The sequence below is a fragment of the Coccidioides posadasii genome, chromosome 1, assembly GCF_018416015.2.
Source record: "Coccidioides posadasii str. Silveira chromosome 1, complete sequence".
Lineage (NCBI taxonomy): Eukaryota > Fungi > Ascomycota > Eurotiomycetes > Onygenales > Onygenaceae > Coccidioides > Coccidioides posadasii.
Window position 1 is genome coordinate 7,237,098 of NC_089407.1, and position 14,324 is coordinate 7,251,421.

The window sequence follows — 14,324 nt, forward strand, 5'->3', positions numbered from 1 at the left end:
ACAAAATCCGCAGTTGCTATCAAGGCTCTGATCGGTTCTATTGTTGGGCCATAACTGAATTCATAGTGGTCTCCATTGCGAGTTGATGTCTGCATTTCAAATTCCGATAGGGCTTACTCAAACATGTCTAAACGACAATGGAAACATCTGGGATCAGCCTGAGGAACCGTTTATAATAAGACATGGAACTGGATTCTAAGTAGTGTTTTAGTTGGAAAGTCTGTACAGTACAATCAAGATCCCTCCAGCAGCAAGAGAGTCGGCCTGATCGATAGTCGGTCATACGAATGTTCGGCATTGGTACCTGTGAGATCTGTTAGCTTTATATAAAAAGCGCATCATCCATGTAACGACTATAGTGCTCACCTGGAGGGATATGATTGCTCTTCGCTCTTCGGATACTTGGCAGCGCGGTTGAGGTTGGCGGGGAGTGGTGGCAGCCCATTAGGACCTAATACGCGTGCCCCGTTTCCTTTCTCCGCGTAAAATGCCGCGAGGCCGCGCGATTCGCCCTCCTGCTTAATCTGCACTAATTGTTGCTTGCCAGCATCTCCGGACAGAAGGGCCTGCTCGTTCGGCTCGGCTTTGCTTCCCACTGTAAGGAGCCCGACAACGTCGGCTTGGCTTAACACACTTGGCAGTGGATAATTTCTTCTAACATCTCGCTTCCAGTATGGATTATCGGCAATGTCGCCGGCGGGGATAGTCACTGGATCAGTATATGATTGTGGTGGGAGGGCTCCGGGGGTCGGATTTCGGAACTGGGCGTTGATGGGAACACCGGTGGAGCGGTTTGGATCAACGGAAAGCATTCTTCGGATCCTCTCCCAGATTCCGTACGATTGAAGGGTGTATTTCTAAAAAGGGACAAATTAGCATTGCCTCTTCGTATCGCCTACCGATCCTGAACTGGGTGTGCGATTCGTTACGTATATACCTCAGTGACGGGAACAACATTCCCTGCGGCCTTTGCCGCACTCAGCAGTCTTGTAGGTCTCATGCTGCTTGACCGGCTACAAATTGATCGCTATCACTCAGTCAGCAGATGCCATGCAAACTAAAATCAGAGCATGAGCACTCGTATGTACGTACTTGGTATGCTGGTCGTTTACATCTGCTCAAAACCTAAACGTCGAGATGCAGTCCCAAGTAAGTCGATCATTGCGATCCGGCACATCACGTGATATGTTCGCTTCAACTTCAACCCTTACACGGGATCGTTCGACACGCCTCAGGTGAAGACAAGCGAGGATCGAGTTCGCCCGTAATTGCGTTCAGCAACCAAAGTACAACGCTGCAGAGTACTGTTGCATCCGTGTCCATAAAAAATTCGTTATGACAATTCTTAGGGGACTTTTGCCCAGACCATGATTGCGAAGGAGATGATCAGAGGCACCAAACACGAACCAGTTTATTTTGCGGCGATAGTTACGGAGCGGAGTAAAGAACACTTAAATTAAATCACTTTATCGTATCTATTCAATAAATGACTGCAAAGGATAAACCTTCACGGATTGGCGGATAAATAGGGGTATACGTGAGGCGCCCGCGTCCCGCGCGTTGTTGCTGGTCCAAAACAACCTCGACACAACTCTAGCAGATTTCTAGCCCTACATCCTCCATTCCATACAGTGGGCCGGAGACCAATTGCAGCTATCCCAAACATTATTGTTCTTTACGGACTCGAGTTTTAACTTCCCCTTCCAAAATGCCAATGGAACTCAGAAAGCGAAAGGCTCCCGCGGAGCCCAAAGACGCGCGTGCCACCAAGAAGAAGGCTGATACCAAAGCCTCAGCGCCCAAGGCGAGAGAATCAAAGGCCAAAGCGAAAGAAACGGAAAAGAGCGAGCCATCGCCAAGCCGTGAGCCTCCAACTGTGGGGGCTATTCTCGATCTAGAGCAATATCAAGACGAAGTCCAGCTTCAAGATGCTACCCCCTCTTCTCTGAAGGCGCTCCTAGAGTCAAGCAAAAATGGCGTGGTGCTCTTTACGTATCCTAAAGCCTCTACTCCTGGATGTAAGTCAATTTCAATCATCCAATGCATTGAGTGACGTGCGAGCCACGCTCAACAAGCCTTCGGCGTGCTCGAATTCTCCCAATGATACTCGCTGGCGTCCCGGAACGCCGCTCAAAGGGAAGCGGTGTGCTATTATATTCAGCGCCCATAGCAAGCTTTTCTCGGCAATGAATTTCCCCTCTTATCCATGGGTGAATTGCTGACCGTTTCCATTTGAAAGGCACGAGACAAGCGTGCATGTTCCGCGATGGTTACGACCGCCTTTCCTCAACTGGCTTGTCGATCTACGGCTTATCCTCCGACAGCCCGAGCGCCAACACCAAATTCAAGGAGAAACAGAAGCTCCCTTATCCATTGATCTGTGATCCGTCAGCGAAGCTGATTGGTGCCATCGGCCTGAAGAAGCAGCCCAAGGGAACAATTCGTGGAGTGTTTGCTATCGACAAGGCCGGGAAAGTGCTCCTCAACAAAGCCGGAGGCCCTGAAGCTACCGTCAATCTCGTTGAAAAATTAGTGGCTGGGAACTTGGATTCTAATTGAGCCTGAGGTCTCGTGTATGATGGATTACTCCTTTGTAAGGGTGAGTCTGGGTCTTCAGTGTTGTCTGCAGAGGTACATAACTCGACGTCCAGTTGTGAATCAGATTTAATGTATTGACAGCCCGTGTTTGATATTGCGTTTCAAACTGTGTTTTGATAGGAATTGATTGAGCCGTGTACAATCTCGCCAAAGTTTTGTTCCATCCTAAGAGGTTTGCCCGCCGAATCAATGGCTGAGTATGAGATGCGAATGAAGCCTAAGGCCCTGGGCTTTTAGTGCCCACTTCCCGATTGCTTTTCAGGCTGAGAGGTTCCGTGGATGGCGCCTGGAATGAATACGTAACCTACCATCCTTTACAATACGTAGATGCCTGTTGGCAATTTGTCAAACAAATTAATTATCTCTTGTGAAACTCAACCGTATAAATAGTTAAACTGAGAGGGTTTTCCATTAATTAATCACTCCGCACGAAGATTTCGTCCTGCCTTCTCCCTCCTGATATCAACTGCGCACAGAATAGCCGTCTTAGCTGGATGCCTGCATGTGCGTACGTCATTGAGAACTTCCAACCAACGGAAGCTCCAAGTTGCGATTCTCCCGCCAGACAAGCCAACCTAACAATCGAATTTACCCCTCGACACAACACCCCACCGCATATCAATCTTTGTAGCACGTTCCCAACAGGAGATTGCGCTCGATTGCAACAATGAATATTTTCAAATTACAAAAGTGAGTCTCTGTGTTTGCCCAAAGCTTCCCTGAAGGACAAAGGTGGTTTAAGCGGGGCTAACAGGCAGCACCAGGAAGTACCCCCAGTTTCAACAGAATGAAATCTTCGCCCTCCAAGACGCATTCCAGCGATTAGACGTCGATGACAAAGGTTATCTTGATGAGGCGACTGTGATTAAGGCGACTCAACAGTCGGAAAGGCAACCTTACGATGTCGTGCGATCGGCGTTGAAAGAGGTGGAGCTCGATAGTTCACGCCGTGTTGAACTGGAGGATTACGTTGATGTTCGTCCCCTCCCTTAACCTGAACACGCGAAATGGATGTCTTACTAAGAATAACTGTGTGAGCTATAGCTTATATCAAAAGTCCGCAATGCCAGCGCTACTGCACCCCCCGGATCTGGCTCGCCGGCCCGTGGGCACGCCTCTAAAGGCAGTATCGGCGGCAAGATTCACGTTCAGGGTTCATCGGCGAATGTTACGCATACAATCAACGAAGATGAGAGAACGGAGTTCACGAGACACATCAATGCTGTGCTTGCCGGAGATCCGGATATTGGCCACCTCCTACCATTTCCGACGGATACTTTCGAAATGTTCGATGAATGCAAGGATGGATTAGTACTTGCCAAACTTATCAATGACAGCGTTCCGGATACCATCGATGAGCGTGTTTTGAACAGGCCGGGGAAGAAAAACAAGCAACTTAACGCGTTCCACATGACTGAAAACAATAATATCGTTATCAACTCCGCAAAGGGCATTGGCTGTTCGGTTGTTAACATCGGAAGCGGCGACATTATTGAAGTCCGAGAACATCTCATTCTCGGCCTAATTTGGCAAGTTATTCGTAGGGGTCTTTTGGGGAAAATCGATATTAAATTGCACCCCGAGCTTTACAGACTTCTTGAAGAAGACGAGACCTTAGAGCAATTTCTTCGACTTCCACCAGAACAAATTTTGCTTCGCTGGTTCAACTATCACTTGAAGAATGCAAATTGGGATAGAAGGTAGGATCTTATGGAAAGGGGTTGTTAGGTGTGGTCACTGATGTGTTCTCGACATTTCTAGAGTTGCAAACTTTTCTAGCGATGTGAAGGATGGCGCCAATTACACAGTCCTTCTTAATCAATTAGCCCCGGATCTTTGCTCACGCAAACCTCTCCAGACTCCGGACTTACTCCAGCGCGCCGAACAGGTCCTCCAGAACGCGGAATTACTCCAGTGTCGCAAGTTCCTAACGCCAACCTCACTCGTGGCAGGAAATCCAAAGCTCAACCTAGCCTTCGTGGCGAACTTGTTTAATAACCATCCTGGTCTCGACCCGATCACCGAGGAAGATAAGTTTGAAGTGGAAGATTTTGATGCTGAAGGCGAACGTGAAGCTCGCGTCTTTACGCTTTGGCTCAACTCTTTGGATGTTCAGCCCGCCGTTAACTCCCTCTTCGATGATCTTAGGGATGGAACCATTCTTCTTCAAGCCTACGACAAAGTTATTCCAGGCAGTGTAAACTGGAGACACGTTAATAAGCCACCGGCGCATGGTGGTGAGATGATGAAATTTAAAGCTGTGGAGAACACAAACTATGCCATTGAACTTGGGAAACAAAATCGCTTTTCACTCGTCGGTATTCAGGGAGCAGACATCACTGATGGACAGCGAACCCTGACACTCGGTCTAGTGTGGCAACTTATGAGGAAGGATATCACCAATACCTTGTCCTCCCTTGCCAAGCGCATGGGCAAGCGTGAAATCACAGACGGAGAGATGATCCAATGGGCTAATGAGATGTCCCGGAAAGGAGGCAAAAGCTCATCCATTCGAAGCTTCAAGGACCAGGCAATTGGTAGCGGTGTATTCCTTCTTGACGTTTTGAACGGCATGAAAAGTAGCTATGTGGACTATGAGCTTGTTACCGCTGGACGAACCGATGATGAATCTTATGCAAATGCAAAACTCGCCATTAGTATTGCGAGGAAAATGGGCGCTACAATCTGGCTGGTTCCTGAAGATATTTGTCAGGTTAGACCACGCTTGATCACGACTTTCATTGGTATGTTTCAATACGATCTTCCTGTGTTGCCGTATAACCGGACTAATGGACTGTTTAGGTTCGTTGATGGCTACCTTTGAAAAGATGTAAGATATCTCTATTTCTGCCGGCGTTCTCATCGTCAAGCCGTGGGAGGAAAGCGAGGTGCCGTGCGATCGAGAACTGGATGCATACTTCTCTTTTAACAGCGTCGAACTGTTCCTCTTACAAGATCATTACCTAAAAATAATCAAAATTGTATGGAGCCCTGGGCTTTGGGATACCTTGTCACATTTTTGCTTTACATTCACCTGGTTTTTGGGGCAAGCCACCCGGAGGACTTTCCTTCTGACGATGGTATATCCTAGGTAAGTTTCACAGCTGCAGTTCATTCGACCTCAGGCCGGGAATTCCGCGAGTCGGCATTTGGAGGATGCTGAATCCCTGTTCGGTGTAACTTGTCAGCTATGACGTAGTGGGTTGCTGATCGGAGTTACATTCAGCGGGAAACTGGTCCGCACTCATTTGGCGATGGGTGCTTCCGGAAGCATCTTTTATGCTTAAATGTTACTTCGAGGAGTATATATAATAGTCTTCCTGCCATTTAGTTAGTCGGACGTCCCTGATAAATCTCCATATCTTCATACATAAGACCGGAGAATAAGCCGTAGCCGTGATGGCTCCTTTAGATCCCGTAGCGCAGTACGGCTTCACTGCCGTTGAAGCATCGGCGTTGAAGCTTCTTGCTTCACTTCCTTGTCCCTCCTCTCCAGCGCCATTTGTCGCCATTTCCGAGACGCCTATTCCGGACACCCCCGTAGCGAAACGTGTACAGGTGTACGCCAAACGCAATCTGCCAGAACCGACATTCAACCACTCCCTGCGAGTGTATCACTACGGCCTGGCGATAAAGAAATATCGATTTCCAGAATGGAAGTTCACGGATGAAACGTACTTCCTAGCCTGCGTTCTACATGACATCGGCACCACGGAGGAGAATCTGCAGAATACAAGGATGAGCTTTGAGTTTTACGGAAGCCTACTGGCGTTGGACGTTTTGCAGACGAGTGACGGGGAAGATGGCGCTGTGGCGCCAAGGGAGCAAGCAGAGAGTGTGGCGGAAGCGATCATTAGGCACCAGGATTTATGTGAGGTTGGTAAGATAACTGCCGTGGGACAATTGATTCAATTGGCGACGATCTTTGGTTGGTCTCATCGATTGCGGGATGTATTATGGCAAGCTGCTAATGGAGTAATTTAGATAACACTGGTACATATTCTGACCTCGTGAGTCCATCCACCATCGAGGATGTAACGCGGAATTTCCCGCGTCTTGGGTGGAGCAACTGCTTTGCTGCGACGATTCGCCGGGAAAACAGCTTGAAGCCGTGGGGGCATACCACGGCTTTAGGGGTGGATGAATTCCCTTCCAAGGTGCTGGGAAATAAGCTCATGGCGCCTTTTGAGTAACTTGAACTCATATTATCATCCATAATGTATACAACAGAGTCATAATGGTGAGAGTAGGGTCTCGAGAGCATTTAGTTTCAAACTAATTTTCGATCATCGTGCCCATTTCATCATTTCAGCTTCAATGTTGTTCATCGTCTCATGGATGACCTTCTTCGATCCTGCTTCTGGGCCTTGAAATGCTTTTCTACACTGGGCTTTCCAAAACTCATATTCTGGCCGTAATATATCTGACCCGGCCGCATAAACGTCATAGTTGCAAAGCTCCCAAAGACGAAGTTGCTGTTCAAAGCCCGGATTTGGTGCTATGAGCGGTCGGTGCTTCCGGGCCACCGAGAGTGCATCCGAATAGGAAAGAGAGTGGTATCTCATCACTGACGAGACGCAATCAGAATTAAGATTATTCTTTTTGACGGCTCGATTCTTTTGAGGATTTATCTCTCACTTACAGTATGCCACAACGATTGCACCGGACCGTGATATTCCCTGAACGCAATGGACCAGCACCCCGACAGGCTTCTGGGAATCCGTCCCGTCCGGCTTTTCTTCGAGAGCGGCATGAATCCAGTCGCATGCTTGCTTAAGATAGCAGAGAATGTCCTGCATGGGATGATCATCGATGTCAAGGTGCATTGTCGAGATCTTTGTCAGAGTAGTTTCGTCCCAACGTGGTATGTCTTGCTCACAAGTCGCGGAAAGTACGTATTTTATATTGTGGGACCTGAGGAGAAACTGTGAACGTGCTCCAAAGCGGCTTCTCGCTGTGGATTAGCAATTATTCAGGCGTAAATTGAGAGTGGCAGCCTCACTCCGAAATATAGAGACCTGGGATCGCCGCAATCGCACATAAATCCGCGTCCCTCGGGGTATCCATTACTCTAGGCGGGTATAAGTGTTGGATTGTCTAGATCTTTAGTGAAAATATCTTTAGGATGCCGTCGTTAGCGGAACATTTGAGACAGAAAATACCATGTATATATATCTGCACAAAATGCAGATGCCTAATCCGCTTGATTAGCAGCGGAAAAGGAGTTACCGTGAAGACAAAGGTTTCCATCTGAGCGAATAAATTTGAAAAGACACTAGAAACCGTGCTTAACAGAAACGACAGAATTCGAAGCAGTTATCCATGAGAACAATATACATAGCACAAAGTAAGGACCTAATCGTTGCGTTTAATCGGGGGTTGGGACGTGATGCCAGACCATTTGGAGTGCTGCATGGGTCCAAAGCATCTGTCTCGGTTAACGATGTGCGGTTTTCCCCATCTGATCTTCGGATGTGTGGTATCCAGATTCAGAGCGTGCTGGCTGGAGGGTAGTGCTGGATTAGCAGAGGTCACAAAGTAAAACGCGTAGTTGGGAGGATTGGATGCGAGAAGCATCAGGCTTGGCCATTCGACCCAGGTTGGCTGCTTGGTGTGGAATGAGACTTGCTCATTCAATATTCAAGGGAACCAATCATGGATTTCCTATTGCTGCCTGTAGCAGTGAGATGGTAGGCATTTGCAATTATGCAATGAACTAGAATTGGCCTCGGATTATAAAGTCGGTTCGCTCACCAGTTAACCCCGTGACCTGCGAGAGACGCGTCGAGGACCGGAACGGAGAATCAACGCTTGGGGTCATCAGCGCAAGCACGATTACAATTTTGGTGCTCCGTACCGCATACCATCAAGACCAAACCGGATGTTCCTTTCACTTATCATACATCAGCTCTAGCTTCTCGCTATAGTTGCCCACACCATGGCCACTAGAAAACGCAGGTCCGCCCAGAACGAAATCTCGCCTGGCGACAGCAATAGCGACGAGGGTCACCAGAGGAAGAAAGTAAAACCTGCTACTGCACGGCCGCCGACCACCACACAGGAACCCAATACCGATTCAAATGGCGACCCGTACTGGGAGATTTCACGTCAACGACGCGTCACTGTTTCGACTTTCAAAGGTAGGACAATGATCAATGTGCGGGAATACTATGAAAAGGATGGGCAGGATTTACCCGGTAAAAAGGTGGGTTTTTCTTTTATATGTTGGTGTCACTTGATACGAGGTTGCGTTGATGGAATTTGGAAGCTGATTGCCAACTGAAGGGAATTTCTATGACCTTGGAACAGTTCAATGCCCTCGTCAGTTTGCTGCCCGGCATTGAGGATGTTGTTAGACAGAAAGGCGGTGTCATTGAAAGACCGAAATACGGCGACAGCGGGGAAGAAACCGACGAGGACATGCAGGTGGAGAAGGCAGAGACGGCTAAAAAGATCAAGATCTCACCCGAGAAAAACATTGAAGCAACAAGTGAGGAGAGTGAGGGAGAAAACTGAATGGTCTCCTTGATCAAAGTCATGTTTGCGGCGTCATGGAATCTTTGCACTTTGGATTCACGTTATCAATCTCACGGTGTTCACAGGGAATTGGCCAGGTTACTTCTAAAGTTGGTATATCAAATACACACTTTTCATTCACCTCCAGCGCTCCGTTATCGTCTATTCTGGTGCTACCCAATGTGCCATGCAGCCCTCTCACATGCTGGTTTCCTGTGTTTCAGTACGGCTTGCCCATGATCCTCCCTTCCATGCATGTCGAGGATCTTGTTCCCTCCGGATCGTTTTTTGAGATCCAGGCGTTCCCCACCCACCACCTCCAGGCGTGTTGACAATGATTCTTTCGCCTGGTTTCATTTGTGCAGTGTTCTTCGCGCCCAAATTTACATGTCTTTCTTCCCAAGTTTCAGGACAGTCCTTCCTGGGAACTTTACGAACCCAGATATTTTGCCCACATTGAGCGTCCTCACCTCCGTTGAGGCCATAAGGATGATAAACCCTACGCTCCGAAAGGATGGACACCTGAACCGGGATTCTGAACTCGATGTCTCGGATTACTCCATCACCGCCGCGGTGCTGGCCTTCCCCCCCGGACCCCGGTCTTATGCTAAATTCCCGGAGCAGGACGGGGTATCGGCGCTCGAAGACCTCGGCATCCGTGATGCGAGTGTTCGTCATGTGGGTGTGCACGCCCGATGTGCCTTCCCAGTCCGGACCGGCGCCGCTGCCGCCGGCAATCGTTTCATAATAACCGAATCCCTTGGTGGCTGTTCCGCCGTTGAGATTGCCTCCGAAGCCGAACGTCAGGTTGTTTGTGTCTCCCTGTGATGCGGCGCAGGCCTGGAAACATTTCAGAATAACGTCCGTCACTCGCTGGCTCTGTTCAGGAAAAAAAAATATGTTAGCTAAGGCTACAATGAGCGCCTGGGGGTTAGTATTAGTTTAGTAGCACGGTCTTACCGTTAATACGTTGCCTCCAACAACTGCGGCCTTTTCGGAAGGTGAAAGGAACGAATTCTTCGGTATCTTGACCTCGATCGGTTTCAAGCAGCCTTGGTTGAGAGGAATATCCTCCGAGATAAGACATCTCAGGCAGTATATAATAGCGGAGTAGGTGACCGCTTCAGGAGCATTGATGTTCCCTTCCGTCTGATTAGCATTGTCGGCATCGTTTACTATCGGGTGTCCGTGACTTACCATAGACTTCTGGACCGGTGCCCTCAAAATCAAAAGTTGCTCGACCGTTTTCGGCATCAATAGAGATCTTGAGTTGAATGGGACTTCCATCGTCCATGTAGTCGACGGCCGTCAGGTCAGCTCCTTCAAATCTCTTGCTGACCGTTTTCAGCAAGTTACGAACGCTGAGCTCTGCATTCTTTTGAATGCTTCTCATATAAAACTGAACCACCTCCTCCCCATAATCCTCAATCAATGCTGATATCAGACCGATGCCCCTCTGATTTGCAGCAACTTGAGCCTTTAGGTCATTCAGATTGTCTGCAAGGCACCTTGTGCCGCTACAGCCCGGGTATTGTGCTGGTTCATGATATAGGAGTTCTGTGATGCGCTCTTCGTTGAATTTCCCTTCAGACACCAATTTCTCGGATTTGATTGCTGCACCCTCTTGGTATAACTCCCGGGAATGTGGCGGCATTGAGCCTGGAAGGATACCTCCAATATCCGCTGTGCTTTTTGATTAGAAGATTGATATAAATGGAAGAGAGAAAGGTGAAAACATACCGTGATGGGCCCTTGAGGCAACATAAAAAATGATATCATCCCCATTGAACGCAGGTGTGATTACTGTAATATCAGGAAGATGGGTCCCTCCGAATTCAGGGTGATTGGAGACAATCACATCGCCGGGCTTCAATTTTCCCTTCCAGATATTCGCTTGTGTCCGAACACAAGTGGACATACTTCCAAGATGCACAGGCAGATGCGGCGCATTCGCAACAAGCCCTCCATCAGAATCAAACAAAGCACAAGAATAGTCTAACCTTTCTTTAACATTTGTGCTGACGCTTGTTTTTTGCAGCGCTCTACCCATCTGCTCTGCAATTGCCATAAATCGGTGGGAGAAGACGCTCAAGAGGATCGGATCCACGCCTTTCACACTTGGTTTGGAGTCCGATTCCTCGGAGGAACCAATGTTAATGACAACATGGGTCCTGAGAATCAAAGCAGTGGCTCCGGGGGTGATCACCAAAGTTTGTGTCCCATCTGCAAGGATAGCAGGTCCGTGAACGCGATCATTCACTTCCAGGGTTTCAAGCTTGAAAATGGGGGTATCACGTCGTCCGCCTTCGAAATACACCTGTCTGGTGCCGTATCTCTTAGAGGAATCTACGTCGTTCGGACTGAACTCCTTCAACTGTTCGTCCACACTCTTTCCAAGGTCATCAAAACTTCTACCAATAGCTCTAACACGGACATCGTCTACAATGATATCACGATCTGGAAGGGTAAATCCGAATTCTTGTTCATGTTGTTGAACGAATGCGCTCCCATAGGCCCAATCATCATTTCCTTTTGCATCCTGTGAGCTTGGATTGATGATCATCAAGGCGGACTCCGTTCCTCTGTATCGCATATTTAGGTATTCTTCAAACACGATCGACTCGTCTTTGAACCCTTGATCCTTTAGTCTCTCGACTGCCTTCTTTTTCAGTTTGTCCATCTTCTCTTTGAGCTCTTTTCGCACAGTCTCATCGTTGGACCATACTTTTGACTCTGGAACTTGACTCTCATCCACCACATCGGCCAAAGCCATGCCGTACGCCGAAAGGACGGAAGAATAACGGTGCACCAGGACCTGCTTTATACCAAGACTAGTTGCAATGGCAACGGCATGTTGGCCACCCGCACCTCCAAAAGTCGCAAGGCGATGCTTGGAAGCATCGTGGCCCTTCGCCTCTGTGAGCGAGCGAATTGGTCGGGCCATCGTCTCATTCGCAACTTTAATGAAGCCATAAGCAACCTCATCGGGGGTCATTTTCCTATCTCCAGGGAGTTCTGCGTTGATTTCAGCAGTGATTTCCTCAAATAGGCGTGAGCTCACGTCTTCATCAAGGCTTTCATTTTCACTCTTGCCAAATATTTTAGGAAAAAAATCTGGTAACAATCTTCCTAGAAATAGATTTGCATCGGTGACCGTTAGAGGCCCTCCTTTCCTGTAGCAAGCAGGGCCCGGATGCGCGCCTGCTGACTCTGGGCCGACCATGAATAGTCCATTGCGATAAAATAGACGTGAGCCTCCTCCGGCAGCTACGGTGTTGATGTCCAACTGGGGGGACTGTATCGTCACGCCGGCAGTGGTGGTTTCAAAGACATGTTCATATCTCCCAGACCCATACCTGCTGACGTCGGTACTTGTGCCGCCCATGTCGAACCCGATCACGGGGATATTGGTTTTTGGGTCATAGCTTGTCAGAGCGTATCCCACTACTCCGCCGGCCGGGCCTGATAGGATGGCACGTAGCCCGGAGAATTCGCAAACGTCCACCAGTCCACCATCCGATTGCATAAACTCACAGCGGGCTGCATCGCTCGCGGAGGAGTTCTTGACACTCTTGACACCCAGGCCACCCTGGAAGCCCGCCTGGAAACTTGAGATATATTTCTTAATCGTTGGCGTTAAATAAGCATCAGCACAAGCAGACGTGGCTCGAGGAATTAATTTGATCATTGGCATCAGTTCGTGACTCAAACTGATATGACTGAAACCAATATCCCTGGCAACTCTCCCAACAAGGGCCTCGTGATCTGGGAATGTGTATCCGTGCATCAAACATACAGCAATGCTTCGAAAGCCCTCGTCGTAAAGGCCTTGCAGCTGATTTCTCACTGCGTCTTCCGAGGGCGTTTGTAGAATTCTAACAGCCTCTGAGGACAATCCCCGCACGATCTTGGCCCCGGCGGGAGTCTGATCCCGCGGAGAGGTCGAGGTGACGTATCGTGTGGGATCCTCTGCGTAGTCTTCTAGGGTAACTCTTTCATCGATCTCGACCACCTTCTCATAGAGAACATCCGGTCGACGGATGGCGAGGTCGAAGATCTTGGGCCGCGACTGATTGCCGATTCGAAGACAGTCCTTGAAACCCTTTGTCACGACAAGGGCCATGCGCTCACCTTTTCTCTCCAGAAGGGCATTCGTGGCCACGGTGGTGCCCATTCGGATGCTCTCGATACCGGATGTATCGATAGGCTCCCCACGGGGTATTTCCCGGCCCTCGAACTTCGAGAGCAGGCGGCGAATGCCTTCGAGCGGTGCATCGGAATAGTTGGAAGGATCCTCGGATAGAAGCTTGATGATGATATCGTCCTCCATCCTCCCCGTGCCGGGGTTGCCCACGCAGTCGGTGAAGGTACCACCTCGCTAGACATCGCCGTTAGTAACCCACGGGAATTATACTTTTTTTACCGGACCGTTGAAACGGTATAGGGAGATATGGGCGACTAACGTCGATTGCGATGCGGATTCCATTCCCTTGTCTTGCAGCCATGATGGAGCGTAGAGGGTCAGAGATTTATTTTAAGAAAAGAAAAGAAAAGAAAAGAAAAGAAAAAAAAGGGAAAAGAGAACGAAACCGAGAAAGGACAGGACAGCCAAGGCCGGGTTCAATATGATTTCGTGAGGCCGAGCCGTTGGTTTTACAGGCGAGCAGGATGCGGTTGACGGCGATGAGGGGCGGCTTTGGTCTTCCCCCCACCGAACAACCAGCGACGGGCCAGTGAGTTAACCAGCTAGTTAACCAGTTATTTCCGGCGCGACGAACGTCCGCTTCATTCAGCAAAACCCCAGCATTAACGCAAGTCGATGATCGCAGCGTTCTTCGAGAGATGGCAAGCTTCGTCTAGCCCTGCTGTGCATCATGCATGCTCTTTCTGGCGGCACTCGCCCGCTCTCGGCACGGCACCCGGGCTCCAGACGGACTGCGGCCGGTTGGGTTTAACCTCCCTGTCGCTGGCCGAGTACAGGTCTGCTTGGCGGCTCGTCCGCCTCTCCCCCACTGGCGAAGCACTAAACTAACTAACGGGTTGGCTAGCGAGGTTGCTGAAGGCCAGCTAGTCGACTCTCTCTCTTTCTTCTCCCCCCCCAGCACGCTTGCGGAATCAGACTGGCGAATTTCGACTTTGTCTCTGCAGGTCCCATCCTACTCCAACCCACACACGGCATCCTGTCACATCCCGCCGCCTTCCCGTCCTCT

General features: G+C 49.2%; 7 protein-coding genes across 7 annotated transcripts; 4 read left to right on the forward strand and 3 right to left on the reverse strand.

The window, feature by feature from the left end:
- Positions 1–29: 29 nt before the first annotated feature.
- On the reverse strand, positions 30–1,475 carry D8B26_002180 (uncharacterized protein). The gene is made up of 4 exons (XM_003066110.2): positions 1,093–1,475; positions 938–1,027; positions 367–857; positions 30–304 (listed from the first exon to the last, which is right to left on the reverse strand). Exons 2-4 carry the CDS (start codon positions 998–1,000, stop codon positions 280–282), a joined length of 579 nt encoding a protein of 192 aa, XP_003066156.1. The 5' UTR covers positions 1,001–1,027; positions 1,093–1,475; the 3' UTR covers positions 30–279.
- D8B26_002181 (uncharacterized protein) lies at positions 1,475–2,932 on the forward strand. The gene is made up of 2 exons (XM_003066111.2): positions 1,475–2,018; positions 2,240–2,932. The coding sequence occupies exons 1-2, from the start codon at positions 1,709–1,711 to the stop codon at positions 2,557–2,559; spliced, it is 630 nt and encodes a 209-aa protein (XP_003066157.1). The 5' UTR covers positions 1,475–1,708; the 3' UTR covers positions 2,560–2,932.
- A 68-nt stretch (positions 2,933–3,000) lies between these two features.
- On the forward strand, positions 3,001–5,942 carry SAC6 (Fimbrin, actin-bundling protein). The gene is made up of 5 exons (XM_003066112.2): positions 3,001–3,288; positions 3,363–3,573; positions 3,643–4,298; positions 4,360–5,342; positions 5,401–5,942. Exons 1-5 carry the CDS (start codon positions 3,266–3,268, stop codon positions 5,430–5,432), a joined length of 1,905 nt encoding a protein of 634 aa, XP_003066158.1. The 5' UTR covers positions 3,001–3,265; the 3' UTR covers positions 5,433–5,942.
- A 55-nt stretch (positions 5,943–5,997) lies between these two features.
- On the forward strand, positions 5,998–6,791 carry D8B26_002183 (uncharacterized protein; the record flags this gene model as incomplete). Its single annotated transcript, XM_003066113.2, has 2 exons — positions 5,998–6,526; positions 6,583–6,791. 2 exons carry the CDS (start codon positions 5,998–6,000, stop codon positions 6,789–6,791), a joined length of 738 nt encoding a protein of 245 aa, XP_003066159.2.
- D8B26_002184 (uncharacterized protein) lies at positions 6,582–7,721 on the reverse strand. The gene is made up of 3 exons (XM_003066114.2): positions 7,601–7,721; positions 7,241–7,545; positions 6,582–7,165 (listed from the first exon to the last, which is right to left on the reverse strand). The coding sequence occupies exons 1-3, from the start codon at positions 7,663–7,665 to the stop codon at positions 6,885–6,887; spliced, it is 651 nt and encodes a 216-aa protein (XP_003066160.1). The 5' UTR covers positions 7,666–7,721; the 3' UTR covers positions 6,582–6,884.
- An 815-nt stretch (positions 7,722–8,536) lies between these two features.
- D8B26_002185 (uncharacterized protein) lies at positions 8,537–9,114 on the forward strand (the record flags this gene model as incomplete). Its single annotated transcript, XM_003066115.1, has 2 exons — positions 8,537–8,803; positions 8,884–9,114. The coding sequence occupies 2 exons, from the start codon at positions 8,537–8,539 to the stop codon at positions 9,112–9,114; spliced, it is 498 nt and encodes a 165-aa protein (XP_003066161.1).
- Positions 9,115–9,312: 198 nt separating this feature from the next.
- On the reverse strand, positions 9,313–13,621 carry D8B26_002186 (uncharacterized protein; the record flags this gene model as incomplete). The annotated part of the gene is made up of 5 exons (XM_003066116.2): positions 13,578–13,621; positions 10,855–13,492; positions 10,312–10,797; positions 10,075–10,256; positions 9,313–9,993 (listed from the first exon to the last, which is right to left on the reverse strand). The coding sequence occupies exons 1-5, from the start codon at positions 13,617–13,619 to the stop codon at positions 9,313–9,315; spliced, it is 4,029 nt and encodes a 1,342-aa protein (XP_003066162.2). The 5' UTR covers positions 13,620–13,621.
- Between the last annotated feature and the right edge of the window lie 703 nt (positions 13,622–14,324).